Consider the following 13,227-nt stretch of genomic DNA (forward strand, 5'->3'; position numbering starts at 1 on the left):
TAGCACAACTTGCTAATACATCCTCAAAATGTGACAATAAGCACCCGGAATAAAAGCTTGTATTCAATGAAAACTCTAGGCTGCTCTTGCAGTATTTTTTAAATAAAAATATATTAGAGTCCACTTAAAGCATATAATTTTCCTAATTAGTTATGCCATAGTCTTTACTATGTTTCAAAATGTTGCCTGTCACATTATAATTTTGACTGATGAGGTTACAGAGCAATCTGATGTTTTAATAAAACTCTAAATTAAAATTTAGAGGAAATTAAAAAGTAACAATAACAAACCCAGCAGGGAGAAGGCCTTTCTTCTTAATTGTTCCTCTGAAATCCAGTAGAACTAAAATGAATTTTTAAGAGGTTCTAAAAATTTTTGAGTAAGATTAACCATACACTGACAAAGGATTTCTTTTTTCTAATTTATTTTAAAAAATAACATTCATCTTCTCATTTCACATACCAATCCCAATTCCCACTCCCTCCCAGCCTCCTGTTTTCTCCACCTTCCCCTGCAACCCAACACCCATTCATTTTCAGAGAGCGTAATACTTCCCATGGAGAGTCAACTAAGTCAAGCACATTGCTTTGAGGCAGGAACAAGGCCCTCCCTACTATATCTAGGCTGAGCAAGGTATCCTTCCAAAGAGAATTGGTTCGAAAAAACTCATACAAGCAATAGGGATAAATCCTGGTACCACTGCCAGTGGCCCCACTGTCTGCCCCAGCCATACAACTGATACCTATATTCAGAAGGCTTAGTTTGAACCTATGCTGGTTCCCCTGTTGTCAGACCAGAGTTGGTGGGCTCCATTTAGCTCAAGTAAGTTGTTTCAGTGGGTATTTCCATCATAATCTTAATCCCTTTTCTCACTTGTCTCTGAAATTTTAGGTGATAGAATTTATGTAATGAAATGATGTGGGATTTCCCTTTGTATGTTGTGAAAACCGTTGGTTAATAAAGAAACTGCCTTGGCCTATGGATAGGGCAGAATAGAGCTAGGTGGTGAAAACTAAACTGAATGCTGAGAGGAAGGAGGCAGAGTCAGAGAGAAGTCATGTAGCACCAAAGGAGCCAGACAGACCTTTACCCAATAAATCACAACTTGTTATAATGCAGAAATTAATAGAAATTGGATAAATTAACACATAAGAGCTAGCCAATAAGAAGCTAGAGCTAAAAGGCCAAGCTGTGATTGAATTAACACAGATTCTGTGTGGTTATTAGGAGCTGAGCAGATGGGAACCAATAAGCTGCCTCCTACTACAAATTGGTGTTCCAATGCGGTCAACTAAAATACACTTAAAACCTGAGAGAGTTTGGAAAAAAATTCTAGGCAAGCAAATCAAAACAACAACAAGCAAAGAAAAAAAAAAGAAAAAAAAACAGAGTTAAGCATGACATGACCCTCTAAGAGAAATTTTCCTGATTCAGTGATAGCAGAAAAAGAAAAGAGCATAGCTTTGAAACAGTTTTTTTTCTGGGCCATAATGCCAGCATGAACTCTGGCTCTTTCAAGAGGCCAAGCATTTAACTGGGGTTTGTGGACAGTGTGCTGCAAGTTACTTGGTAGCAGCGTCAGCCAATTGGTTGTCAGAGTTGAGGTAGTGAGGACAGCTCACACAAGGCAGTGTCAGAGGAAGTGAATGGACTTCTACCATGTCAGACTGGGTGGAGCAAGCAGACAGGACTGTATTGCCCTTAGCAATGATGCCTCTTAGGGTTTTATGAAGCGCTTAGCATTTTAAGAAGTTATCCTATTCAGAAAAAGATTATATATTTGCAATAGGACAGATTCTGACATAGAAGAACTCTAGACAAATCACACAAATCACAGTGCTGGATAATGTACATAGGCTTGAGAGAGAAAAAAAAGTGTATATACTTATAAAAGAAAAAAATATTTTTATAAAAAGTCTTTAAAGAGACAGAGTAAAGAAAATTAAGCCACCATGTAAAGAGAAAAATTTAAAGAGTCAGGATTATGTATATTATTGGGTTTTCTTTAACTTTTTTTTTTCTGTGAAGGAAGTAAGTACAGAGAGACATTTCATTGTATGGGCTGCTAGACTAAACCAGCATATATGTTCTAAAGGTATCATGATTTTCAAATTTGGGCCTAAGGATTTTTTTTTTTGTTTTGGAAAAGGTGGTTCTGCTTTTGTTTCCACAGAAGATGAGAATCTGTTGAATACTTCCATACTAATGTGGTTTGATGGACCAAGACCCTCAATAGTTCATGTGAACCACCCCCCAAATACTTAACCCACAATAAGCAAGAAGCAGTTGGGAGAAAACTACATCCATATTCCCAAATGTTGTTTATGGAAATTTGTTTACATTTAATAGGGGACATATTAGAGAGATTTTCTTTGGTATGGATTTTGGTTTATTGTTACAATTTTAAGGTCAGTTTGTTATTTGTGTATTTCTGCTTTTGATTAAGGTATTGTGTTTGTACAGCTCATTTAAAAATATAATGTTTAATTAAGAAATAGAGGTTAATAGGTAATCATGTATAATAGTTGAGTTTTCAGTCATGTTAGTTAGATTTTCATGATGTACAAAGATGTATTTCAGATGGATAGGTATTCTTCAAACCTTTCAAAGACTACAGAATATGACATTTAAAATGTTTAAGAAATTAGGAAACTTAGGACTTTTCATGACAATGAGACACATCTGCTCATGAGAATACCAATTACTTCAAGTGGAAGATGGGCATTAAAGAAGCTCCTTATGTAGTTCACTAGTCATTGGGACAAGAAACAGCTCTTGCCTGAATTACTGGATGCTATGCTATATGAATTGGATATGTAAGATCCACAGAGAAATGACTGTTGAGCTTTCCTAAAGGTGACATGATCTTTCGGGATTCCTGCCTAATGAAAGAGTCTGCTAGATATTCTGCAGGGCACAGAAAAAAGTGGCTGACATACTGCCAATATAGGCAGGACTTTCTTTGAAATTTACTGCTTTGAGGAAAGTCTTCTAGATACTATGGTTCTGTAGGCTAAAGATGGATGCCCCAACAGTATAGAAAAACTTTGGTTGACTCTTCAGGAAGTGAAATGTCTCTGTCAATTCTGAAGTTTTGCAAGTTGCTTACAATGTACTTTCTGTTTACTTAGGTAATATTATATCCTTCTAGAGTCTTTGATGAAGCTGAAGAATTTATAGTTATAGTTGTCTTTAGTTATGATAAAAGATAAAGTAGGTAGAAATAATGGAACTGTAATTGTTGCTTGATATCTGTTTTGTTATATGCGATTTTACTATGTTAAAGTTAAAACCTTCTTTTTTATTTAAACAGAAAAAGGAGGTGATGTGGGATTCCCACTTTGTATGTTGTGAATACCATTGGTTAATAAAGAAACTGCATTAACATGTTGATAGGGTAGACTAGAGCTAGGAGGGTAAAACTAAACTGAATCCTGGGAGAAAGGAGGCAGAATCAATGAGAAGTCATGGAGCCCCAACGGAGTCAGACAGAAATTTACCCAATAAATCACAGCCTCATGGCGATACACAGATAAATAGAAATGCATTAAATTAACATGTAAATACTTGCTGATAAGAATCTAGAGCTAAAAGGTCAAGCAGTGATTTAATTAATACAATTCCTGAGTGATTAATTCAGGGCTGAGCAGCTGGGAATCAACAAGTGGTCTCGAACAACAATGAATGGTGCTCTTTACAGAATGTGATATCCAGTTCATAATTCAAGAAACTGGATGTACTACAGTAAATGTTACTGTGCTGACATCACACAAAGTATTTCTTCCAAAAACTGTAAAGCTATTCTAGAAAGAAAAACATAAATTTCCATGAGTCACAAGTCCAAATTCCACACTGTGCAGCAAAGAAAGCAAAAGGAAGACAATACATCTTTTAGATCTGGTTAAACAAAACCACAAAACTATAAATAAATAAATCCATAAATAAATCTTCTTGCATCCATCATCTTCAAGTCTCTTGTTTCTTGGCAGTGTTGATTAATGATGAAGACACTCATGCAATAAGCCAAATGCAAGCCACTTTATGAAAGAAAATGACAAAAATGAAACAAAAGTGTACACAGTGTGTAATAATTCAAGAGTGGAAAATTCTAAATAGTACAGTATAGGACAACTTTATACCATGTAGAACATGGTCTCTTAATCCAAAGATGGTAATGATCTTATGATGTTTGTAGATGTCTAGTTCAAATGTGGGGGTTAGGTGAATGGCCAGTGTTGTACATTGAAGCTTCTTTCTGTTTATATCTGACCCCTGCTTTGTTAGGTTCTGACTTTAGATGCATACTTTATATTGGCCCTGGTCTACGTTGCTAGTTGTGAGTATTGCAGATGCTGTTTATGTTCGACCTTTCAACGTCTGCTAGATTTACTTAAACTACATTCTCTGTTCTTATGCTTATGTGACCATCTTGTAGTTTTCAACAAGGCTTTCTTCCTTTACTGTCATTGGGGCAGTCGGTCCTGCCTCAGATTCCTTTGTAAACATGCTTTGATGATATTCATTATTTCATATTGTAACTTTAGAAGTCCATATTTATGATAAAGTTAATTAAAAATCAAAGCAAAAAAAAAAGAAATGAGGTTTTCTCGATGGCGTTCACCTACCATCAAATTGTCAGAGCAGAACAAAGCTTGGAACCTTGTTTTGAACTTTCCAGATTCCAGAACAACACAAAATATTATTTTCATAGCTAGACCCTTTTGTCTTTCTTGGGGGAAAGGGTGTGAATGCATGACATCAATAACATAGATGCCAGGAGTCTGTTGAAAGATATACAGCAAACTCAATTATTTATCAAGGATAAAACCTTAAACACCTTCCCATCACTCAGGCTTTCAGATCCATTGACTTCACAAGGTTGTCCATCATTTGCTAGGCATAATCAGGACCTCAGACAGAAACTGTTTCTTGGCCCTCAGGCACCATTGCATTGCCACCCCTCATTGGCCAGACACAATCAGGAACTCTGACAGCACCAGACAGACTCTAGGTTGACTCCTCTTGGTATGGTAGGTCTTAATTCCCTACACTGTTCCTTTATAATTTACTCAAGCTATGGCATTGTGTTATGAAAACACAAATAGGCTATCACAATCTCTCACACTAACAAGTTCACCTCCTTGATGTACATATATGTGCTGAAAAGCAGAGCAATCTAAGTGGATTTCATGTACCATATCAACATAGAGACCATCAGACCTGTATGAAGCAGATTATATTTGACTAGTTGCATTAAAAACAATATTATTTTCATTGTGAAGATACAAAGTCAGAACAATTTAGTGTCTGCTGTGTTGTACCAATCACTATGTATGGAACTCTGTAATATTTTCATTGTTACTATTATAAAACATTACTTCTTGCTAAGAAAACTATTCTCATTGCCGTAATGAGTTTATGGTCTCATGCTCATGAAGTTACTACTTATATCACATATGCCATACTAGAAGGAGTTGGCTCTCACATCTTGTAATGATTATTTTGTATGTATTTCAAATTGCAGCTAAGAGATAGGCTATAGTATAGCATACTGTTCATTAAGATGACATACAACCTAGAAACTCTGGCTATGTTGTCTTCCATTCAATTGTTGATAGAAAGCTAGAGATGAGCAACCATCAGTTGAATCTATATGACACATGTAGGCAACATGGTTGGATAGAATATTCCACTGATTATGAGTTTTGTAAAAGTCATAATAAATCAGAAAATATATAAAATATGTATTTATTTTTAAGTCAGGAGTTGGAATTTCCAATCCCTATTTTATAACCCTGTGATGACCAGCAGTGAGTACTTGGTCACTGTACCCACCAGCTGCTTCCTAGAGAAATGTTGAGGAAACATAGATTCATTCCTCCTGGAAAAATAGTAAGAGTGAGTGAAAAACACATTTTATTTTTTATACCTAGTTACAGTAATTGATGTCTCTTGTTTCTCAAAGGAAAATAGTACATTGTTAGAGTAAGTGGTCATTGACCAAAATCATGAAATATACCATAAATATTGAACTTCATTTAAAATAGATGTAAAATATTTCACATGTTGCTTTGTTTTTTGTAAGTATGGGAAGGGCACAAGTTTCTCCAATACTGCATCATCTCTTGTTGACTAGGAAGGAGACATGCTTCAAGTGACTCCAAGAATAGAATACTCTATTATGGGATATGCATTTGGGTAATGCTGCCTGTGGCAATTTTGAATTCAATCCTGTCTACAATGAGTTATACTCGAAATCTAGAAGTCTTAAAACTAAATGCTAGCACACTGGGTTGGCTATTTGTGACTGAATTTTATTAAGGGAGTTCAAGAAGGAGATGAGCTCAGAAAACATAATGTTAAATTCCAGCAGGATGAGATGGAGGGCATGGTCCAGAAGTTCAAGGAATCATTGGCCTAGAGGAGATTCCCTCCCTGTTGTTCTTGTTTTTGATTAGTTTTCCTGATTTTGTTTGATTACTTAGTTGTTTTTCTTAACTTGTATATCAATCCCATTGCAGAAATGGAAATAAATTTGTACATTAAGCAACAACAAAAACAAACTGATACAGAACTTCATGGAAAGGATCAGGAAAACTGAAACCTCAGAAGCCCTGTATATTCAGATTATGTTCATAGTACCATTATTCCTAATAACCAGAACCGGGAAACAACCTAGATGTCCCTCAATCAAAGAATGGATAAAGAAATTGCAGTCCATTTACACAATGGAGTACTACTTAGGGGTAAAACATCATTTTTTATATTTTAAAAACATGTTTGTTTGTGTGTGTGTGTGTACATATTTAAAGGTCAGAGAACAATGCATGAGAATCAATCCTCTTCTTCTACCATGGTGCAAGCAGAGGTGGTACTCAGGTCTTGGGCTTGACATGAGTCAAGTCATCTCACCATCCAATTTACTTGGGCTGATAATTGGTAGATATTACTATAAGGTAAAAACTTTAATTTGTTTTGTTCTAATTAGCATTTTGTTATATTATTAGTCAGTTGTGGATTTAATAAAGAAATCACAAATAAAGGATTATGAGGAAATTGTAGGCCATAAAAGCTGTCAGATTCTTACTCAATTGAGGCAGTGATGTCCACCTGACACAGGTTAAGATACATAAAAACTGAAAATCCAATGTGCATGAATTTACCTAGTGCAAAGTGATCTAAAAAGTACACACAAAACCTAACTTTCTGTTTATTTTTTCCCGGTAATAAATAAAGTTTACCAAATTTAAGACACTAAAAATTGTAAAAATTTCCTTGATTTTTCTAAATCAGTGTAGGTTTCATTGATGAACCTTCTCATAACCCAAAACACGTAAGAAATTTTCTCATAAAACAACCTCAAAATAAAATGATGTCAGTTATTTCACTTTAAATTACAGGTATAAAAGTACATGGCAATTATGAAGTCTGTGGATGGCATTTTAAACTGAGCAGATGAAGAAGAATGTAAAACTACCCACCTACACCTCCTTTTCTATTCACCAATGAAATAGCTACCTCTTTTTACAGGTAACAAAACCCACCAATTACTCTTGACAAATCCTTTATTCAGAACACCTGAACACCTGTGCTAAGACATTCAGTAACAAGTCATTACTCAAAGGTTATGATTTTTGAAAATCTAAATAAGTACACCTTTCTGTTAAACAAGTGATCTTTAATTGTAGGGCTTCTTTATCCTTTTAAGTTTTAAATACTTTTCTGGCAATCTACCCTGTTTTCTCTGAATAATTGCTATCTTACTGCCAACATTATAACCATTTTTTCAATGAATGCATCAACATTAAATGGTGCTAAAGACTGAGTACTGAGTCTTACTAAATTTGTTTTGGAAATCAAGGCAGGTGGAAAATACTGTGTTTTTCATATGTTTTATTATGTAACCTTCTAAGCATAAAACTAAAACCTTTCATAGCCACAAACTTTAAAATACCATTTATTGGTATATTGTTGTAAAATAAAAAACATTTAAGTAACAGTAGCAGTCACTTAAAAAGTGATTAAACATATATAAAGGTTGTAAACATTACTATTTTCTTACAAGGGTTTGCGATTTTCCACATGACTTACTGATGATAATGAAGATGGTAAAGATGCTGAAGATTATGATAGTAACATTGAACTATATTGTGTAAGCCAGGGAAACAAGGAAATACAGGTTATATCCAGTCTAATGTTGTAAATAAACAGTTTATTTCAATAGTTGTTATTCTCCTCATGGTTTACCAAATAAGAGTAGAGTACCAAGGCTTTTTAATTCATAGAAGCTAAAAGGAACATATTCCCAATGTATACAAGCAGTCCCTCATATACTTACAGGTGTATCCATAGACTGCAGCTCTTTAGCACCATCAGAAAGCTTCCTTTGCAGTAGATAATGATTAAGACCTGCAATGGAGGAACCCACTGAGACAGATGACTTGACCTCTTGGGAGCTCACGGACTCTAGACTCACAGCTAGAGAGCTCATATAAGACCCACCTAGGCCACTTGAATGTGTGTGACAGTCTTGTAGCTTTGTCTGTTTGTGGGGCTCCTAGCAGAGCAATCAGGACCTGTCCCTGATGCTTAAACTGGATTTTGAAAACCTATTCCCCATGCTGGGTTGCTGTGCCCAGACTTGATGTAGGGCAAAAAACTAGATCCTGCCTCAATTTGTTATGCCATGCTTTCTTGATGCCCAGAGAGGCCTGTCCCTTTCTAAACTGAGAAAGATGAGGAGTATGGGGGGGGCTGTTGAGGGGAAGAGGAAGAAAGGAATGAGAGGAGAAGAGGGAAGAGATACTATGATAGAGATGTAAAATTTTAAAAAATGTATTAGTTTAAATAAAACACTTAAGAACTGGTCAAATCAGGATCACAGAGAATAAGAGACTGGAGTTTCCAACCCTAAACAGGATATCTGAATCACACCCCTGGCCCCAAGCCTCAGGGTTCACACCAGAGCAAGGAGCAGAAAGACTGCAAGAACCAAATGTAGTGTGGAGTTCTTTCTAAACCATGTTTTCTCTATGGCAGGTTCTTTGCAGGCAGCAATTCACGTGGGTTATGACTGTGTGAACAAGTCCTGCACTCTCCAAGAAGCCAGCCAAAATTCCAGCCAAGGGGCTGGAGGCTCATGCGTTCCCTCACCTAACTGTAGCACTTTTAGTCAGTTGATGGCTCCAGTGAATGGTCCAATCCTCACATGCTCACCGTCTTCACCAAGTGGACTTATTGGGGGGATAAAGACAAAGAGTGCATGTAGTTCGGAGGTGGAGTAGTGGGTTGGGGATCAGTGGACTTCAAAGAGAGGGTGTGAGGGAAGGTTGCATCATAACACACAATATGTATATATGAAAATCTCAACAAACTTAAGACAACTTAAATAGAATGTGAAATTTACTTATATAAAATAAATTAAAATTACTTATTTAGGCTGTTCTGCTCTACCTTGTGTTATATTTGAATAATAAACTATCATTTTGTAGTCACAATGAAAGAAACTCATAGGTACTGATGATCTATGTGAAAGATTATTTTCTAAGAGAATTTCCAGTATTCATTTTCCTACTTTTATTTAAAATTCTAGTAGTGATTAATATTCTTCTACTTATAGTTATCCTTCGATATGGAGGGGACTATTACTAGAATGGCAAAAATTCATGGGCATAGGGATGGAGAGATGGCTCAGTATGTTACGTGCTTGACATATAATGAGACCCAAAAATTTAGAACCAAGTCTTAACTCCAAGACCTAATACAGGTCTTATTAATACAGAGCTTAGCGTGAGCTTGAATTTGTAAACTCAGTGCTCTAAAGCCAGATGGAAGGTAGAAACTGGATAATTTTCAGAACTGCATGAGCAAGCTACCCTGAATTAAAGAACAGGATAAAAGAGGCCTTGTCTCACATAAGACATAAGATAGAAGGGGAGGACTGAGAATGAAGAGTCCTCTGACTTCCACATATGTGCACAGACTCCTCCAGACTCCTCCACACTGCCACTAATACACACACACACACACACACACACACACACACACACACACATCGTACATACATGCTTACATGTGGGAAGTTATAAACAATCTACATATTTAAGTCTTTATTAAAAATGCATGCTGTTTTCATATAACCTAAAACATTATAATGCTCTAAGCTATTTTTAGATTGCTTGTAACCAAGTATAATCACAATAATCTTATAATTCAATATTAAAAATAATCACAGGGAAATAAAACTTTCAGATATTCACTGAAGAGTAACCCCTTTTTTCAGTGATATGTAGTCTGTGCTAGGTTGAGCCAGCGGAAGAGGGGAGGTATTACAGGGAGGCATCACTGCCCTGTAATATGGGCAGTATCTCAGCATCAGCATCCTTGAAGAAAATTGTCTACTTTTCTTCCAGAAGACATTAATTTCTAATAGGTGGTCAGCTAGGGCTGAGACTTCAATCTTGCTTACATACCTACATTTATGTTTAGCTTGCCAATGCTGATACACTGTTATAAATATCTTGCTTCACTGCAAACCCCCTGTCCAGTGCTTTTTTTTTTGCAACTCATACATATTTAATCTTAAATTGATAAAGAAAAACAAAGCCCATGTTGAGTTGGGTCTCTAAGCCTATTATGCATTTTATACTGTCCCCTTCTATATGGCTATGATCTTTATTTTTTACTATAAAAATATTCAAATAAGCAAATATAGTTGGTCAATATAAAGCAACTAGTGTAGTGGTTCCACCCGGTCTTCATCTGGAAAGTGAATCCACTTTATATGCTACGCTGAGGGTTTCTTTACTCCTTTAGGTAACATTTCAGTTGTTCCTGTAGGTGATAAATCTCTTCACACTTTTGTTTTTCTAATATGTTAAGCTGCCCCAAAGCATACTGGAAATGCCTCTTAAGGGTCAAGTTTTCCACATTCCTAAGGAGGTCTTTCTGTCGTTGTGCTTTTTTATAAATCTTTTGGAGCTTCATTTCTTTGACATGAATCAGTTTCTGAATTCCTGTGATTATTGAACTGTAATCTTTGTTGGTTTCACAGAAGCTAGGATGAATAAATTGGATTTGCAGCTCCCTTTCTAAATTCTCTTCAAGATTGTCTATCTCCTTTTCTTCTTCTTCTTCTTCTTCTTCTTCTTCTTCTTCTTCTTCTTCTTCTTCTTCTTCTTCTTCTTCATCATCATCATCATCTTCATCATCGTCATCCTGATCCCCATCCTTTTGATTGTCAACATCCTCCTCTTCATTTTAGCACCCACATCATTACTGTTACTGTCAGAATCGCCAAACATCTCTCGAAGCATTGCAGTTTCTGATGAGCTACGACCACGCATTCGTGCTGTTCTTGAAGTGCCTGAGATGCACCCTTGACTTTCTATTTCCTTGTTTTCATCATCAGCAATGACTTTCCAGCGGACACTGATGGCTTCAGCATCTGAGCATAGCAGTCTCTTCACTTCTTTATCCACATTTGGAGATTCAGTGTCCTTATGCAAGCCAACTTCATCCATTTGTTTGATATCAGGAAGCTTTTTTCTTGTTCTCCAAAACCTTTTCTTTCTGACGTTCTTAAGTGGTGGAGTAATGCCATGCTTCCAGTTATATCTTTTTCTATCTGTCTTCCCTCCACCCCTTCCAGTTACAGTAGTGTGAGCAGAGGTAACTGGTTCTTCTGGGGGAGAGTGAGGCTCACCATGAGCACTGCATACAAGCATCTGAGAAATATCTGCTGTTTTATAATATGTTTTTCTATCAACAGTTTTCAGGCTTCCGATAACACAAGGAAACCGCGGCAGCGGGCTTCCCAGCAGCAGCAATGTCTTAAAGTCCCTGCGAGCCATGACTTCAAAGCATGAAGAATCCCAAGATATTGAGGAACAGTTTATATTGCGTCTGCCTCAGGAACAGGCTTATGCTGTCAGAAAGATTATACATTCTCGAGGTCCTGGCATGAAGGATAAACTAAAAATTGGCTTTGCCCCTGATGGACATCATGCAGTTTTTCAGGTAGAAGATGTCTCACTGCCTGCTAAGCTGGTCAATTTGCCTTGTGTTATCGGAAGCCTGTCCAGTGCTTTTGAATCTATATTTTCTACTCTCCCAAGTCAGTCATTTTTGGATGATTACTTCTCATTTTCACCTTAAAATCTGAAGCATGTATAAGCAACTCATTTATGTTTCATAAACGATTTACTTCTTTTCTACTAGAGGAAAGTTGTGTGAGTGTGTGTGTCTGTGTGTGCATACACATGTATGTGGTGTATGGTGTATCCCTCTGTGGAGGATATCTGGTCTCCTGCTCTATTAGTCTTTATTCTAGTTCCTTGAGCCAGTTTGACACAAGCAACCCTCTGTGATTCTCCTGACTCCTCCTTCGACTGTACCAGAGCTATTAGCAGGTAAAGAGCCCACAGAGATTTTATAAGGGCGTACTGGGGATTCAAATTCAGGTCTTCAGGCCTGAACACCAAACCCTTCTACATACTGATCCATCACACTGGCCGTAACATTCATCTTCGTCCCTTTACTCCTGCTTGAATATTTCCACAACAAATACCCTTAATTTCAGTTTGTTTTTTTTCTTGTTTCTGAGTGCTCCTTTGTGATAGATTCCTGCTGTTTTCCTAGATGTAATGACAAATATCTCTTCAGGATATTGATCAGAGTGAAATTTGTCTAGATAAATACCTCAGTGCACATGATTATTTACATAATGGCAGCAGGATTGTTTTTAATTAGTCTTCCTTAAGTTTGCTTTGCAAACACAGAACCACACAGTATTGAATAAATACTCAAACCACGAAGTAAACTCCCTAGTCTAGGAGCTTTCCTAAATACCAAGAGTTTTCAAATTCTTTGTTCTCTATTAACCCTAAATGTGGAAACAAAGAAGATATAGCCATAGATTTTTCTCAGAAGCACCTGTGTATGTGCAAATTCAACACTTATTAAAAAGAAAATAACTTGAAAGGGTTATTTTAAATCTTTACATATAATAAAGATATTCTGTGTGGCCAGTCTTGTAAACACACACAAAATTAACAAAATACATTCTAGACAAGTTGGATTTTCATATTTAGGAATATATATGTGAATATATAAGCATACATCTAAAAACAATGTTTAAAAAGAGAGTGATGAGGGGAATGTAGGACTGTTTGGATGGAGGAAAGAGAAGAGACAAATTATATGACTATATTATCATTTCTAAGCTTT

General features: G+C 36.3%; 1 protein-coding gene and 1 pseudogene across 1 annotated transcript; one reads left to right on the forward strand and one right to left on the reverse strand.

Annotated features, from left to right (window-relative positions):
- Positions 1–10,803: 10,803 nt before the first annotated feature.
- On the reverse strand, positions 10,804–11,852 carry LOC121441850 (transcription initiation factor TFIID subunit 7-like). Its single transcript, XM_041643171.1, has 2 exons — positions 11,271–11,852; positions 10,804–11,217 (listed from the first exon to the last, which is right to left on the reverse strand). Exons 1-2 carry the CDS (start codon positions 11,850–11,852, stop codon positions 10,804–10,806), a joined length of 996 nt encoding a protein of 331 aa, XP_041499105.1.
- Positions 11,851–13,227, forward strand: part of LOC121441851 — a 43,148-nt pseudogene continuing 41,771 nt past the window's right edge.

This window comes from Microtus oregoni, unplaced genomic scaffold (genome assembly GCF_018167655.1).
Source record: "Microtus oregoni isolate MIOR12 unplaced genomic scaffold, Mior012 000082F_ref0000272, whole genome shotgun sequence".
Taxonomy (NCBI): Eukaryota; Metazoa; Chordata; class Mammalia; order Rodentia; family Cricetidae; genus Microtus; species Microtus oregoni.

Coding starts and splice junctions, on each gene's coding strand:
- LOC121441850 (XM_041643171.1), bottom strand. CDS start 11,852: ATGGCTCGCAGGGACTTTAAGACATTGCTGCTGCTGGGAAGCCCGCTG. Junction 11,218..11,270: donor CTGACAGTAACAGTAATGAT/GTGGGTGCTAAA, acceptor GATGGGGATCAG/GATGACGATGATGAAGATGA.